Source organism: Notolabrus celidotus, chromosome 2 (genome assembly GCF_009762535.1).
Source record: "Notolabrus celidotus isolate fNotCel1 chromosome 2, fNotCel1.pri, whole genome shotgun sequence".
In the NCBI taxonomy this organism is placed as follows: Eukaryota; Metazoa; Chordata; class Actinopteri; order Labriformes; family Labridae; genus Notolabrus; species Notolabrus celidotus.
This window is the reverse complement of record NC_048273.1, coordinates 34,246,475-34,263,777: the sequence shown is the minus strand read 5'-3', so window position 1 is coordinate 34,263,777 and position 17,303 is coordinate 34,246,475. Positions and strand designations below refer to the sequence as shown.

Genomic DNA, 17,303 nt, shown 5'->3' with positions numbered 1-17,303 from the left:
TATAAACAGGAAGCATCAAAACCTGAAGAATCATCAGTAAGTTCCCTCTAATTCTGCCCACCTGTAGACATTGAACCATTTTGTTCCTGTTTTTTATCTCTGCCTCTCTTTTAGCAACAAGGTGACCAGTGTTTCTCTGCATCCTGATTTTTATATAGTTCCTAAATTGAGAATCCAGCAATAGAAGGTCTGCCACACAATGTTAACATCAACTTTGAATTACGAATCTGTGCAAGGGGCACACAATGACAAAACAATAGATAAACCCGAATTGGGCAAAAGCTGCAAATAATGTCCAGTCAGCTAAAAGAGCCTAAGAAGACCAAATCTTCCCCAAACCTGTCAAACTAGAAATGTTCTTCCACCTATATCACTCTGTCTTCATCCTCTAGTTCACAAGCAGACATGTCACAGCCTGCTGGATGTCACACTCATGTGTGTGTTTCTGGTTAAAAATCAGGAGGGGGATGGTGGGGATGTGGAGCATGAAGGCTGTCTGAGTACATCCGATGAAATCAAGGCAAGGGGAGAATGACTAAAATCAAAATGAATGAAACAATATTAAATTTTTTTCTATGTCTATAAATGTTTATATAAAAGTTGTACTGAAAGTTTTGTAATGACCAGTTGTAACTAGTTCAGTAGTAAAGTTGAGGTGACTATCATTGCAGTGACACTGATCAGTACAGATGTATCAGTCCCAGATGGTTAAGAATCAACGATGCAGGGTTGATACAAATCAGTGAGATGAAAAATGATTATCAATACCCTTTTATAAACAGCAGATGGCACTAGCTGCCATTGACTTCTCTTGTTTGACCTCAATGAGTCTTACATCCTCAACATATGAACACTTTGCAGACAAGGATGCACCTCAAAGGACGCGGGGTGGCCTTGGGATTTAAGTATCCAGCCTATATACAGATCAGCCATAGTCATTGTCACTCAACGCTGCACAACCCTCGGCCATGGCCCTTTGCTGCATGTCTGCCCCCGCTTAATACTCCTCTCTCTTTTCAGCTGTTCTATCAACACAGGCAGAAAAAAATGCCAAAAACAATGCCTTAAAAAAGAACTACACAAAGATGACACAAAACAATTTTCTCAATTCTAAATTGCTTTCTGCCTCTAATCCACCGGTAACTGATCTTTCTCTCTTTAATCCTAGGCCCACTAGTCGTACCCCCACAAATGATCTTCAGGTCAAAGAGAGGGGAACTGGGGCGCTGGTGGTCTAGCAGTCTAAGCGTCCCACGTATAGAGGATATAGTCCTCGTCGCAGAGGTTGCCGGATCGACTCCCGGCCGGTCGACCATTTACTGCATGACTTCCACCACTCTCTACTCCCCACATTTTCTGTCTCTCTTAAGCTGTCCTGTCAATAAAGGCAAAAAAAAAATGCAAAAAAGAAAGAGAGATAGAAACTGAATGGAGGACTCTCGGCACAGCCAAATCACAGAGCTTAAGGTTATATTAGGGATGGAGTGAAAATTTGGCCACCGAAAATGGCCCAAAAGTGCATTTTCGGCTGAAACAGAATTTTGTGATGACACAAGCAAAAACCGTGGCCAGTACGCGCTTGTCTGGATAAGAGCCAACATGTCTGCATCCGTTCTTCTTTTAATTGCAGCACTAAAGCGTCTTCTAAGGAAAGAGGTTGAGATGATCACGGAGTGAAAACAATGAAAAGTTCACTCTTAGAGTCTGTCAGCACACGTTTCACTGAGATCTATTCAGATCCTCTGCACTTCATCACAACTGTACTTGATCCGTGTTATAAAGATCATTACTTGGGTGTGGGAATAAAGTAGCGCGCAAGAGTAATGATCAAGGCCACGATGGATGCGGAGAACCCGCTTGCCTTGATTTTAATGAGGTTAGTACACAGTAGGGATGCAGCCAGGAGCACAACTGTGTCATAATAAGTCTGCAGGCGGAGGAAAAAAAGTGCACATGGAGACCTGTCACTAACATCGAAACATGCTTTAAACATAAAACACCTCCCTGATAGGAACCAAATACAAGACCACATGATGTTTGTTTCACATGATATAAGATCAAAACAAATATATGTGTTTGAGTAAGTTGTTAACAATCAATTAATCGATAGTTGATTCATTGTTGATATCCCTAGTACACAGTCACAGCCATTATACAATGGTAAAAAAAAATTGTCATAATAATTTATTTGGGTTTTCAGTTTTCGGCCTTGGTTTCCTCATTTTCGGTTTTCTGCCTGGGTTTCCTCATTTTGGTTTTCAGTTTCGGCCAAGAATTTTCATTTCAGTGCATCCCTAGTTAATATTGTTGATTGCTTTTTGGTGTTTTCATTTAGTCCTGTCACTTAAAAAAAGTACATTAAATTGTTAAGGAAAAAGTGAATGACAACAGGCAAACTCATATTGCTGGAGTTCAATAGATCCATGAATTAATGGAAACCTTGTGTGTCTTGTGATTTTGAAGAACTACTGTTTTAGTGTAATGTTTTGAACAGTCCACACACTCAGAGACAGACTGTTTACCTGTTCTGCTCCTCGAGCTTGGCGAGCAGCTCCACATCGTCAGGGCTGAGCTTCCCCGGGGAGGACGGCGAGAGGCCAGGCGAGAGGCCGGGTGAGAGACCGGGCGAGAGACCGGGCGAGAGGCCGGGCGAGAGGCCGGGCGAGAGGCCGGGAGAGAGGCCGGGCGAGGACAGAGACGTGGAGGAGGAGGTAGCAGTGGTCTGCAGGGAAGTGGGCGTGGCCACCTGGCTAGCCATCTGACTGACCGTGTGGGACACCGAGTTCTTCACCCATGAGAGAGTAGAACTCAGCTTACCAGCAACTTTGTCTGTCGCCACCTGTAGAGCAAGAAAGAAAAGCCTGAAGTGAGACGTTACAGGATTAAAACTTAAGTGTTTATGTAAAGTGACAAGTCTTAAGTAATGTGAACAACAACACAAGATACAGACCAACGACAGGCAAACGACAGAACATATCTTAAGTTGAGCTAATATACACACTTCAATGCAGCAGCAAATTTACAAACCATGTCTCTCATAATGTCCTTTCAGGGCACATCATGGTCAAGTCTTTTACCAGCTGCCAATTTATTCACAGAGGTCTCCTCCTCTCAAACACAAATGTACCTCCTGAAAAGAGGATTTTTTTTTATTTAAATGAGTATCTTCCAAAGGTTCTTTAGCTAGCTTTACGAGCAGAGCTGCTGATAACTAGAGCTTGCTATCTGAGCAAAATCCAAAGAGTTTAAAAAGTGATAATGTAATAATAAATTATTCTGTCTATCTATCTGGCCACGAGAATTACTTTGTCACTTTAATGTGCTGCATTCATTTATACAGTCCAGTGTTTTCAGTCTGATATGCTGGCTTCTCGTGTACAACACTTCAACAAACAACAGTAAATCAAAGTGCATTCTGCAGCAAAGCTTCAAGAACCTAAAGCTTGTTATCAATACTTCCCATTAAGTTCATTTTAGCATGAACCCTGAATCCTGTGAATCTCAAACATTTAAAACTGCATACAGATACATCAGAAATCACTGGCTTCAGCCGTCAACATACCCCATGAAATCCAGCATAGTATATCCACCTGGAGAACACCACTAAAATACAAATCTACTGATTTAAAATGGAGGCTACACATTCTCTCCTTTAGGTAATCCACTGCTCTGAACCTTCAACTGCTTTAATGACACACTGGCCCTGTAGTCATATGCTGATCACACTGTCAGGAGGCAGGAGGGGTCAAAGTACTCCACCAAAGATAGGACTTCTTAAGATCTCTCAATGAAGTCAGTAAGGCGCAGGAAGTGAACCGCTGCGCTCAGCATAAAAAAATAATCTGACGTTCACCTCAACTCACACCTGAGACAAAAAGAGAAGAAGCAGAGTATTCGGTTTCACCTCTGCAGGAAGTCTGGATACTGCCATCAGATCATCATACTGTATGCGTTTGACTGAGTAAAATGATGAGTCATTTTTCTGTCTAACTATCAGGTCAACAGAGCGATGACACACAAAGGAAACCAAGAGAAAGCAAAGACAGTGGAGGGAGAGACTGTGGTAAGTGTGGTGTCAGGTAGGAATGTGCTGCAGAGAAAATGACATGCTAGCTAAGCTTTTCTAACCGACCTGTACAGAGATAGAGGCAGAGTGACGGCAGCACCACACAGGGACAGACGGCAGTTTAATATCAGTTATTATCTGTGAGTACAAAACTAGGTTATCATATCAAATGCTGACCGAGAGCAAATTACATTTTAAATCTCAACAGCTACATGAAGACAAAAGAGAGCTTTGTTACTTCATTTATATGTCAAATACAATAAGAAAAGATTGATATTAAACAAGATGAGTCCTAAAAGCTGTCTAAGTTTGCAATTAATGTTTAATGTCCAAAAGTCTCCTCAAAGCAAAGGGCTAGAACACGTCTTTAAATGTTGATCATTTTTTACATTGTTTTATCTTTTGGTTTAAAAATTATTATTAAAAGATGTGTACAGAGGCGCTGGTGGACTAGCGGTCTAAGCGCCCCACATACCTCTACGCCGTAGAGGTCCCTAGTTTGTCTCCCAACTGCAACCACGCACTGCATGCCCTGCATGTCTTCCCCCTCTCTCTACTCCCCACATTTCCTGTCTCTCTTCAGCTGTCCTATCAAATAAAGGCAAAAACTCCCCAAAAATATAACTTTAAAAGGTGTGTACAAAGGAAAAGGAACATAACTTCTATCTCTTTTAAAATATAAATGTTGTGGTCCACTGATTTCCTAGAGAATTATCATTGAGCATGAACCTAGAAAGAAAAAGTATAGTTATTGTGGCAAATGTGAGAATATTTACTGTTGTAATTGTAATTCTAGTGATAATTATTGTTATTATCATTAAGTTTCTGTATGTTTGTTTCTGTATTCATTATTTGTATTTATTCATATCTATTTTCTTGTTATCATTTAAGAATTGTATTGTCTTATTTTTATGTTATATGACACTGTCAATTACAAGTGTTCAACACAACTGTCAAAAACGTTCTAATGAACAAAATTCCTCAAAAAAAAAAAGAAAGAAAAAGTGTCATCCCAGGTTTCATGCAGCCGAGACCCTTTGTCTTTCTTTATCACAGATAGATCTGTAAAAGACAACATGTTCAATTCATTAACAAAACTTAAGAGAAAGTCTGCAACCAAATGATGTTTATATTGTGCATACAAATTCCAGAATTGTAATATATGTATGGGTATTATGGCAGGTGATGTTTCTTCCATTACAGATCTCTGGGTATTGTCTTTGCCATGTCTGTTTTCAAATGTAGACAAACGGGACATGGGTACAGCGATTCATGTTTTTATAACAACACCCTGTTCCTGAGCAGTCCCTATGAGCAGCATATTTACTGAACTTCATCAAAATTGACAATACAGCTAAACTAACAGACCCTCATCCTGGACACCCTACAGACCATCTGCTGTAAATCAACATGGAGGGAAACCTAACCAAGAAGAGATGACACACATGTGGTAGTGCACACCCAAAACCCATTTGATTTGTTAACATTAAAAGCTAACTATAAATATCACAGAAATATGAATATGTTGTGTTTTACCTCTGAGTGCCAAGAATTCAAAGGAAGTAGGTGGGTGACTGGGGCAGGGTATCAACAGTTACTATAGATGACTGAATAAGCATCGTGAATCTTCCATTCATATGTTTGCATTACAAAGGTATCTGTTATTCCTCTACATGGTTTCTTTAAAAAACTACCATGCTTCTTGTGATTTGTTTGTTTTCAGTGCAATACAACACAACACACTGCCCAACAATAATAACAATGAAAGCCCAAAGCGGTGATGAACGGGCCCTCACACACAGGCGCTCTTCCTGTTGGTTTTAGGATATGGGTGCAAGCAGCATTTTGTGCATCCTGATGCCCTGAATAAGCTTGTCCGAAATCATGCATGTAGCTTAAAGAAACCTCTATGGGGAGGGTTATTTTACCCTTTCTTTTTAACCCTTTAGGGGGCGCTTTGGAGCAGATTTGGGGGGGGGATGTCTGACATTAGGAATGTGAATAAAAAAAAAGTCAGGCATGTATGTTGAATCGTGTTGAGGGGTTGCCCAGTTGGAAAGAAGGGGGCGCTATTGAGCGTTTTTTGGGACTTATAGCACTGGACCAAAAGAATATTGAAATTTTCACCAGGCCTGATGGGTGTGACAAGTTTGGTGAGTTTTTGGGCATGTTGAAGGCTCCAAAAAGGCAATTTACTGTACTAGGTAGAAAGAAAGAAAGAAAAATCCTTAGGGTTACAAGAGGGGCTTCGTCGACCTTATTGGTTCTCGGGCCCTAACAATGTTTCTTTTTTTAAATTGCAGGTTGCATTTCTGAGCACAGGCTGTCCTTAACATAATAACAGCCTCCACACAATCAACATTCATACTGTATCTTCAATATGCACAGAACAAGAGTATTCAGTAGCTGTGTGCAGAGAAAACAAACTCAAATCTTAAACAGCTCAAATCCCACGGCAACAGCAGAGACATAAATAGTCAAATATTTGTACAAGAGAAGATGAATATGCTATGTCTAAATGCTCTGGAACAGACCTGTAAATGCAAACATCTCCCCTTCTTTACAGGCAGACTGATGTCATGATAGAAAACTGTTATTATTATAATATTAAAGTATAAAAAGCAGATTAAAAAGGATATAAAATATGGCATGGACTGTGTCAAAAGACAGCAATATCACTGACATGAGAACTAGGGCTTTCAGCATCCATCCATCCATCCATCTGTCCATTATCTATACCACTTTCCCATTCAGGGTCACAGGGTGCTGGAGGCTATCCCAGCTGTCACTGGGCGAGAGGCAAGGTGCAGCCTCGACAGGTCACTAACCTTCCACAGTAATAAAATATAGAGACAAACGACCATTCATAACATTTCAGAGTGACCAGTTAACCTGACAGGCATGTTTCTGTGTCAAACAGAATTCAAATATCAACAAAGTGCTTTGAGTTTGAGCTAGCAACTACGAGCTAAGCATACAGCTGCAGATCGAGTGGCAACCTCCGCTCACAAGATATGAAGCCCATGCTGAAGTGTCATAAACTGCAGTTCATTGAGCGTCCACTTGAGGCTGGCTGCAGAAACACCAGAAACCACATACACACTAATTCAAAAAAGACGATCTTACATCAGAAATAAACATGTTTACAGCCTGGTTCAAGAAACAGCTTGGGTCTGAAGAGCTAATTCCTCTATCAGCTCACACTGTATGGGGGGGTGGATATTTTTAGAACTTGACAGTTCAGAAGATATTAAGATTATGAGTTTTGCCCATTTAAGGACATCCCTGACTTGACTGACAGGCGGGAACACTGTAGCTGTTGGATAGTAGGCTCAAACCCCGCCTCTTCACCTCACCAAAAGTTAGGTTGAGTGCAGCTTTTCCAATATGGCTGCCGCCGCCGATTGGCTTGAAAACAGCGCTCAGGAACAGATGGGTGACATCACCGATACTATGTCTATTATCTATACAGTCTGTGATTACATATCACTTAACTTCTTTATTTTTAAGGGGGGATTTATCTTTTTTATATATTTCTAAGCCTTAGTTCAATGATCACTGACTTATTAGTTTTTTCCTCTGATGACATAACATCTCTTGATTTCCAACGACACTGAGAGTTAATGAAGGGAGAGGGAGTCTTTGTTTGTTATGCACTGTATTGAAATGAGCTGCAATTTTTGTTCATGCACTCTACATATTTTTAGATCGATAACAGAGTTATTGGATTAAAAAGAATATAAATAATGCCTGTATTTCACAGAATAAGCACTTCAGACTGTCTCTTCCCTCTAAGCCATTGTTTCAGCGCACACGGGTGAAGCAGTGCAGCATTTCTCTGAACAATAAATCTAAAGGTCAGGTTCATAAAGTTCATTTTATTGCATTCTTTGAGTGTTTTTGAAAGCGAGACACTGTGAGGCTTGCTTTAGATTTTCAATATGAACTTAAAAACTGTCTTTAAATGTAAAATAATGATATTTTAAACATGTGATCAAAAAATATGATGAATTGGGAAAAATTATTGAAATTCAGTGAATTTGGGGGCACTGGTGGCCTAGCAGTCTTAGCGCCCCACATATGGAGGCTACAGTCAGGTTGCCGGTTCGACTCCCGGCCAGTAGACCATCCACTGCGTGTCTTCCCCCACTCCCCGCTCCCCTCTTTTCCTGTCTCTCTTCAGCTGTCCTGTCAATTAAGGTGAAAAAGCCCCAAAAAATATATGCATATAACTTAAAAAAAAAATCAGCTAATTTGAGATTTAAAAAATGAATCGTTGTACAGCCCTAATAAGAACAGAAACAATCTAAATAATTGATTTGTATCTCAAACAAATCTGTTTTTCACTTTAGTCCACTCCTTTTACACCCACTGATCAGTCTGCACTCACTAACTGAAAGAAAAGAGGGAACTTAAGGGCATGAGGCTTCTCTGAAAACCAACCCCCATGTGGGATCCCATGCAGAACCAACTGAGGTGATCATGTAGACAAAGCAACATAAGGACAAGAGTGAAGTTGGGCCTTGTTTGCGTGTCCTCTTATGAGCTTTGATTAAAGATAAATCTCATTATTGATGACCCCAGTAACTTCATCCGGTAAAAAAAACTTACTGAGGTTTGCAGCTTTCAGCAAACTTATGAAGACCTGACAACCACGTTCAGTGGGCAAAATATGACACAAAAAAATCATAAAATGTTATCAACTTTGTCAGGACAGGCAAAAACCAGAGATGCCAATGTCCAGGTGGCCTTGGGAGACATTCCTCCTGGTAAAGCCAGCCAACTGAAGCAAGGCTTTCCTATAAATCCTGGATCCAGAGATTGTTTCTGCTTTTGTTTGCCAAAGACCTCAAAGGGGCCCTGAGATGCAATGCGCATAGTTAATGAAACCCACAGCAAGGGAAAAAAGAAAGCCTCGTCAAAGAAAGACTGTAGGGGGAACCGAGAAAGACCAAGGGAAGAACAGAGAAGCACTTCCTTTCTCCTCATTTGAAATTCAAAATTGATTTCACAGAAGCAAACAGAAAATCCACAGTCATGTAAAAAAGAAACAGGTTAAAAAATAAAGTAAAGACAACTTTACAGCTACAACATTCAAATGTAAAGTTGTTGCAGCCTACAGTAAACAGAAGACTAACACTCTTCCCCCTGTCTTTAATCACATGTCTTTTCTAAGGGATGAAAAAGAACAAAACAGTCTTGCCCAGCAGGAGAGAGCCGGGCTATCTTCAGGGAAACATGCCGTTCATGTGCTGTATGAGGGAATTAAAGCACAGGCCTGACTTACAATAACACACTCACACTGAGGTAGAGAGGCCTTTCACTTCACCCACAGAGAGAAGCTCAGATTTTCCCAGTGTACAATCAGCATTTCAATGGTGTTGCTGGGGGCTATTCTTTCCTACACAGCCACATAATGAGAACTAAAAGTACCAACAGCACAAGCTAGTGTTTTATACTCTGTCTGCAAAAACAGCACTGCAGAAAGTAGACTTAGAGTACTGTGGGAAATAAAATGTTTCAATCAATAACACCAACACATAAATTACACTCTGGACTAGCTTCTTCTGTGGGAGTGACAGCGTTGGTCGATGAAAAGTTACAAAGTACTCGGTTAAATCGTGTGAAGTATGCAGTGTCTGGTCTGTGACTAGATTCAAAGTCACTTTACTGTGTCTTCTCTATTTCTGTCCAATATCATTGCAACTTGAAATGCATGCATGTATTTCAGACTTTAAAACACATGCATATTTTTTTGTGATCCTCTCCCTCCAAGGATGTATTATCACCCCCTCATGCAGTGTGTGTTCTTTTAGTATCTTTGCTGAGACCGGGGGTCTAAGTATAGCCTGGGAAGCTTTTTGTTGTAAATGCAACAAGTACTGACATGTGTTTGCTTTGACACAGCCACCCCTCCACTCACAGTTACAACATATTCTCTCACACAAAAAAAAAGATTTAAAAAAAAAGGGGGGGGGGGGGGGGGGGGTCTTCAGGGTTAGATTCTGATGCTTTGGGTTGCAGTGATGAACTTTGTCACAGCCTCAGAGGAGGGAGGAAACATGCTAGTTCAAGCAGAGTGACTGAATTCTTACAGCAGCACATTTGTTCAGGACATCACTGCAGAGAAGTTCAGATACACAATTAATCAAATGTTGAGCTAAAAATATCAAATCATATAGTTCTTCACACGAGTGCTTCCACTTGGTGACACTATGACAAAGGACTTTATTAAAGTGAATGGTATCATCCTTTAAACACACTTTTTCAACAGGTTATAATTATGCTAATTGCACATGAGAGATTTGTGTATTTTCACATATTTTAAGCTTAATTCTGATGTGTTTGGATATTTTTAGCCAGACAAAACTCTATTTATAGTTTTGGCTTGTAATATTTTTTTAATCTCTTTTTGTTGTTTCTGTTCTTTTATTGTACAAAATTAGTTTTTTTTAAAGTGCTTTTACAAATATTAATTGTATTATATAAGTCACAGAATGATATATGGTTTTGCACTTAAAGTAATATTTAGCTTTATTTAGGTGAGATATTCAAAATGAGTATTAGGATGACGTAGAACAGGGGTTGCGAGGCACAAATGGAGGGTCATGAGATGTCTTCTAGAATGTTTTTTTTTTTTAAGTTATCAAAAAATAGTACATTTTACCCATTCTAGTAAAAAATATCTACAAAAACAGTAGCTAACCTTGAAATAAAACCTTGAAAATAGAAAATGTAATGAGTTTTCTGCCTTTCTTTGTTCCCAGATGACTCCTAAGTTTAGGGTTAGTGAACAGTTAATTATCAAAAGCATCAGTAGCAGCAGGTTAATTCATAATGGCACAGGAAACACAGACACATGATCGTGTAGGTAGGGTAATTTTCTGCAGACCAGCTAAATAAAGCCACGTTAAATCACTTTGAGGGACAGTGGGCGTCGTGAGTCTTTGGCACCTTTATTTTGGGGGTCGTGGGCTGAAAAGATTGGGAACCACTTAAATAGAATACTTCATTATTTCTACAGCTGCAAATAACTATGACTGTAAATGGGGTCAAGATACTTACAATAATTAATGGGATATATTTAATGCAGGATTACTCCACTGTGTTTGCTGTTGGTTTGTCTCTGACTATTATTAACCCAAATTAAATACTTCAGAGTTTACTGTATCACCATGTGGTGAGGAATGGTATCAAGTCATGACCACAAGGAGTTAATAGAAACCCAATAACTTCCACAGAGGCACTGGCCTGTATTGTGTTAGTCCCTCTCTCTTTTATAAGCTCATTCACATGTATATCCACCATTTAAACATTGTGTACTGTACTGTGTACTGAGTAAGAAAAGGATTCCTATTTTTAAAACTGTGTTAAACATAGATGGATGTATCTCCCACTACACCGCTCACTGAGCTGAGTTGTTGTTGTTGCAACTTGCAAGTCACTTCTCTGCAGTCTGAGTTAAAGATATCCTTGGCATGGACACAGCAAATGCCTCTGCTCGTCAAAGGTTGCAAATCATGTTCTCACTGATCAAGAAACATTAAAGTTTACAGGTATCAAACAGAAGACAGATGAGTTACATACAGGAGAAGTCTCTACTCCTTTTATGGCTCGCTGGTGTTATGAGCTGAAATGGAGATCTAGCATCAAATGCAACAGTATGTTTTTCTTCCAGAGAGCTCTACGGTCTGCGAGAATACAACAAGATTACATTACTACATATAATCCGACATTTACAAGCAGCAAACTTTTATCATAGTACAGTATTTTGTTGGCAGGCTATGGCTAAACTGAGTCCTTGGCAAGCCAGTGAAGCAGTTTATAAACAGCATACATTACTGATAAAAGCTGCTAATGCTACTAACCGGATGAAAAAGTGAAGTGCTGCTATGTCTGCATTTCAAAAGTAATGTCACATCCTTCACTTCGAATTAGAATAAGAAAAGAAGCCGTGACTTTATGAGTAAGTGCTCATTCCAGTTATTAGACAGAGCCCGAAAAAACAATATATTTTACCTTGAAGCGTTTTCAACCAGCCGCACCAGACGTCGTGTGCTTCCCATGCACAGTAGAAGTAAAGTCCTGCTTTTACAGACAGAAGACGTGTTTCCAGACACTTCAGCCGGATTCATCAGCTATATTTTACAAGTTAGCATTGCTAGGCTTCTACTTGAATGCTAGCCAGCGTTTAGTTAGCTAGTTCCCATTGACTCCACGGTCCAGCCCATGCAGCCGTGTAATACGTGTACACAAATGTCTGCAGAGCTCAGACAGACGGCGGCCTACCAAGTGTTTACATCGCACGGAGCATGCGCGTTTTCAGCAAGTATTGGGCAACAGTGACATCTAGTGGTTAAGGAGTCAAACTGCAGTTCAAATAGCCTTTCATTCATTCATTTAAGGGAAATAATGTGTTTCAGAATTAACAAAGTGAAATATTTTCGCTTGGGTCAAGGGCTGCATTTGTATAGTATTTTTCTGTAGTGAAAATGCTTTTTTGTTTCTTACAGCTGAATACCATTTGTTGAACAAGCAGATGTGAAAAAATGAGACCAATATAAATCATGTCAGAACCCTCCCCCCCTAATGTGACCTGTAACATGAACAATTCAACTGAATTTTTTTAAAAATCCTTTAGGGGGGAGAATAAAAAATAAAAAATAAAATAATGTGATTGCATCAGTGTACACACCCTCTAATCACTGGGGATGTGGCTGCTTTCGGAATAAACAATCACACTCAAACTCATGACAAATAGTAGTCAGTATACACCTGTCATAATTTAAAGTGACTTTGATTAATCCCAATAAAGATCAGCTGTTCTAGGAGGATTTTCCTGACATTTCCTCAACTGCATCTTACAGCAAAAGCCATGATCCACAGAGAGCTTCCAAAGCAGCAGAGGGATCTCATTGTTGAAAGGTATCAGCCAGGAGAAGGGTACAAACATGTTCCAAGGCATTAGATTTACCATGGACCACAGTGAAGACCATCATCATCAAGTGGAGAAAATATGGAACAACAGTGACATTACCAAGAACTGGACATCCCTCTAAAACTGATGAAAAGATGAGAAGAAAACTGGTCAGGGAGGCTTCCAAGAGGCCTACAGCAACATTAAAGGAGCTGCAGGAATTTCTGACTAGTACTGGCTGTGTACTACATGTGACAACATCTCTCCTATTCTTCATATGTTTCACCTATGGGTAGGGTGGCAAGATGGAAGTCTTTTCTTATGAAGAAAAACATCCAAGCCTGGCAAAATGTTTTAAAAACAAACAAGAAGTCTCCCAAAAGCATCAAATGTTTTATGGTCTGATGAAAACAAGGTTGAATTTCTTGGCCATAATTGTAAAAGGTATGTTTGTCATAAAAACAACACTGCACATCACATAAAGAACACCAGACCCAGAGAGAAGCATGGTGGGGGCAGCATCATGCTTTAGGTCTGTTTTTCTTCAGCTGGAACCAGGGCCTTAGTCAAGGTGGAGGGAAGTATGAACAGTTACAAAGACCAGTCAGTTTAACACAAAACCTCCAGGCCTTAGTTAGAAAGATGAAGATGAAGATGAATTTCACCTTCCAACACGACAATGAACCAAAGCATACATCCAAATCAACAAAAGAATGGCTTCACCAGAAGAAGATTCAAGTTTTGGAATGGCCCAGCCAGAGTCCAGACCTGAATCCAGTTAAATATCTGTTGGGTGGTCTGAAGAGGGCTGTGCACAGGAGTTGACCTCACTGTCTGATGGATTTGGAGCTTTTGTAAAGAAGAATGGGCAAATATTGCCACGTCAAGATGTGCCATGCTAATAGAATCCTACAAAAAAAAACAGAGTGCTGTAATAAAATCAAAAGGTGCTTCAAAAAATGATTAATTAAAGGGTGTGTACACTTATGCAACCAAATTATTTTAGTTTTTCATTTTTCCCCCTAAAAGATTTTAATTATTTTTTCAATTGAATTGTTCACGTTATAGGTCACACTAAGGAGGAAAAAGTTCAGACAGGATATACCTTGGTCTCATTTTTTTACATCACAAAACCTGGCATTTTAACAGGGGTGTGTCGACTTTTGATATCCACTGTACATACAACTGCATCCATAACAACATTTATCAGTTGTTGTTTTTTACAATTCATTGAATCTCCATACTACAAGTGTTGTTGTTTTTGTAATGTGTGTATTACAACTTTTGATATTTGTCCCTGTAGGCCTTTAGTTGTAGTTGTTTGTGTGTGTGAGTGTTTTACCCTTTTTTGTCCCTCATTAACATGCATGTCAATTTGTTTGATTATACATCTAGAAGAAATTAAAACTGGACGTATATTCCTTGTATGTGCCCACTTGCTCAATCAATAAAATTAAACTGAACAGAACTGTATCATACAAATCTTCTTCAAACAGAAACACATTCATTTGTATTAAAACACAGGGCTGCTGGCTTAGCTCAGGCTGTTGCAGGCTTGACTTATGGCTTTGACTCTTAATGTATGTCCACTTTCTTCTCCCCTCACTCCTGTCTCTCTTCATCTGTCCTATCAAATAAAGGCAAAAATGCCACAAAATAAATCAAACTAATGACCAAATGTATGAAAATAGAGAAAAAACACCTCAGCAACATGTACAAAATGAACCACTTCCTCATATTACAAGCATTTAAAATCCCTGGAGAGAACAGTTCATCTTAGGTGATTGGGGTTATCAAGGGGTCATGTCAGTACGCTCCTTTAACTTATTCAACTCTCAGAATGGTGGCAGAACATTAATGCTCTTCGTTGAAGACTATCTTTTTAGAAAGCAGGAGGCAAAAATGGAACCTCTCTTGACCTTACACATTGTTTCTGCATATTTTTAATTAAACACGACCTCAGCTCTGTGCTTGAATGAAACCTGGTCAGCGATATCATTCAGCCTAGAAACAGTGATGTATATCAAAATGACCATTGTGTTGCATAAAACCAAGTTTATTATGAGAGTGTGAGTGAAAGGGTGAAGTCTTCCTGTGGCTCTGTATGTGTAGTGCTCATGTAATCTGATCTGAATAACTTACCTGAAGTTCATTGTTGAGAGATTAAATTCTTCTGTTTGAGCAGACCGAAGGTTTAAAATGTTGGTCTCAGTGTTCTTCTGGTCAATCCTTGTTGTCTGCGTTCCAGAAAAAAACTTTAATCCATTAATAAAACATTGTTCTTGCTGTGAAGTCCAAATGAAATGAAATTTCAAAACAATTTTAAATCAACAAAAAAAAACCGAAGTTAAATTATCTCTGAAATACAAGAAAAAGACAAAAAACTGCATCACTATGCTTGGTTCAAACAACCAGCCTCCACTGAGTGAGACAAGTCAACAGAAACCACTAATGAAGTAACCACATCAGCAGAAAATAGCTCGAGTGAAAATATGATGAAGCAGACTGCCTTCATTCACATACCAAAGTTTCTTAAAAGCTACTATTCAGGTTTCACATGGACGCAGTGACGCATATCTTTTGTTTGTCTGACACTCCTGTGCTCATGGAAGTCACTGAAAAGCAGATGACGCTGTAGGCTCAACTAAGCAGCACCTAGACATTGTAGGTCACTCAATGTGAAACCCTGTCTCATTAGTCACACCCATGACTGTCAGATAGAAATAACTATATATCTATAAACACACAGCAAAATGATCCTTTATTGCACAGCCATTCATGTCCTTAAAGGATAAAATACAAAATAACAGCTGCTAAATGATCGCAGTTTCCCTTTCTTTACATTAATACGTGAACTTTTTAAGAATAATTACACCTTGGGTGAGACATCAGACGCCAATGTCATGGTGTGGCAGGTGCGCCCAACATCAGCTAAACTTGATTACTCAGCTAACTGTGTCGATACCAGCATTGCTGTCTGTCACACCCATTTATTTAAAAACATTACCATGTAATTAGGTTTAGGTTGTATCTGATGCAGATTTTCAAAATAGACCTCTGTCCGTATAGAAAAGAACTGGCCCTTAGATTTAGTAGCTTTCATGGAGTGCCAGGAGGCTTTACTGAGCTTGTCAATAAATATTACACATAGAAGGGAATATCTATGTATCCCTCACCTATAACGCTTTGAGTGACATAAACTGAAAAACTAAGCTAACTAAGTCAATATTCTGTATAAATAACAACACAAGTAAACCTCTTTTTTTGCAAATGAACTATACAATAACAGAAGGGTGGATCAAGCTTCATTGGGACAGCTTTTGAATTTGGGCCTTGTGTTGACCCTCCTTCTATTGACTGAAATACAAAATGCATGAACAATTTCTATGACACCTGTTATTTCTAAATAGGAAAGAAGGCTGTAAGGTATTTCCATAAGACAACAGTTTTTGTTTAAATGACCCCCTCCTCCCTTGTGTTTGTTTGTTTATTTGCTTGTTTGTTTTATGTAACATTTGATTGTTTGTACAGGACCTTTAGGCGGTTGAAACAGCACATCTTATCACTGACTTAGCTCACTTGTAACTCAGTCTACCAGGCGTGGTATAAAATATTCTATTATATGTTTTCACTATTTAGGGAATAAACCACAACCTGCTCATACCGTCCCATTTGTGATCATGCTACACCAATGTGTTTTCTCCTCATAAAATAGCTGAACCAAATGTGGAACATTTTTGTGACTATTTTAAATTTGAACTATATTTTCTGTGAATATGGGGGTTTAAAAGCCCCACCTATTTCTGAGTATCAGAGTATTTTGAAACAGTCTGGTGGAGCAATGATGTTGGGTGTATTTTCCTATTTTTCCTGAAATGGAATAGGTCAGTTTTAATGAGTGTGATTCTCCCTATCATGTGTGCTCACATTAGGGTTGCCAACTTTCTCACTACTAAATAAGGGACAGGTGCACGGTGCCATGGTGGTGTGAGCATGATGTGTGAATTCAACTTATATTCATATTCTGATTCAACTGGAAATGCAGAAAGTGTGTATATTCCCTTTAATCCTTACTGTATCATTATGTAACCTCATATGAATAAACCTCAAATAAACCACAATTTGTCTCTTTACATAAAAAAAACAGCCCAAAATGCAAAAGAGGAGTATGACTCACTAAATGTACTTCTTCCATGGATACTTTTTGCTGCTCTTGACTGACTCAAGCAGCCTTTAGTCCTTTTGCACAGCCAGAGTTTTTGCAGGACTTGGTACACTTGCGCTGTTTGCGCGATCTTCTCATGTAAAAAACAAACATAA

General features: G+C 39.2%; 1 protein-coding gene across 2 annotated transcripts in view; it reads right to left on the bottom strand.

Moving 5' to 3' along the window:
* Positions 1-12,342, bottom strand: part of evi5b (ecotropic viral integration site 5b) — a 52,592-nt gene extending 40,250 nt beyond the window's left edge. For both annotated transcript variants that reach the window (XM_034709751.1, XM_034709759.1), the window contains exons 1-2: positions 12,086-12,342; positions 2,523-2,839 (exon numbers count right to left, since the gene is read on the bottom strand). In XM_034709751.1, the coding sequence (XP_034565642.1) occupies positions 2,523-2,758 (236 nt within the window). In that variant the 5' untranslated portion in view covers positions 2,759-2,839; positions 12,086-12,342. The remainder of the gene's footprint in view (positions 1-2,522; positions 2,840-12,085) is intronic.
* Positions 12,343-17,303: the final 4,961 nt, after the last annotated feature.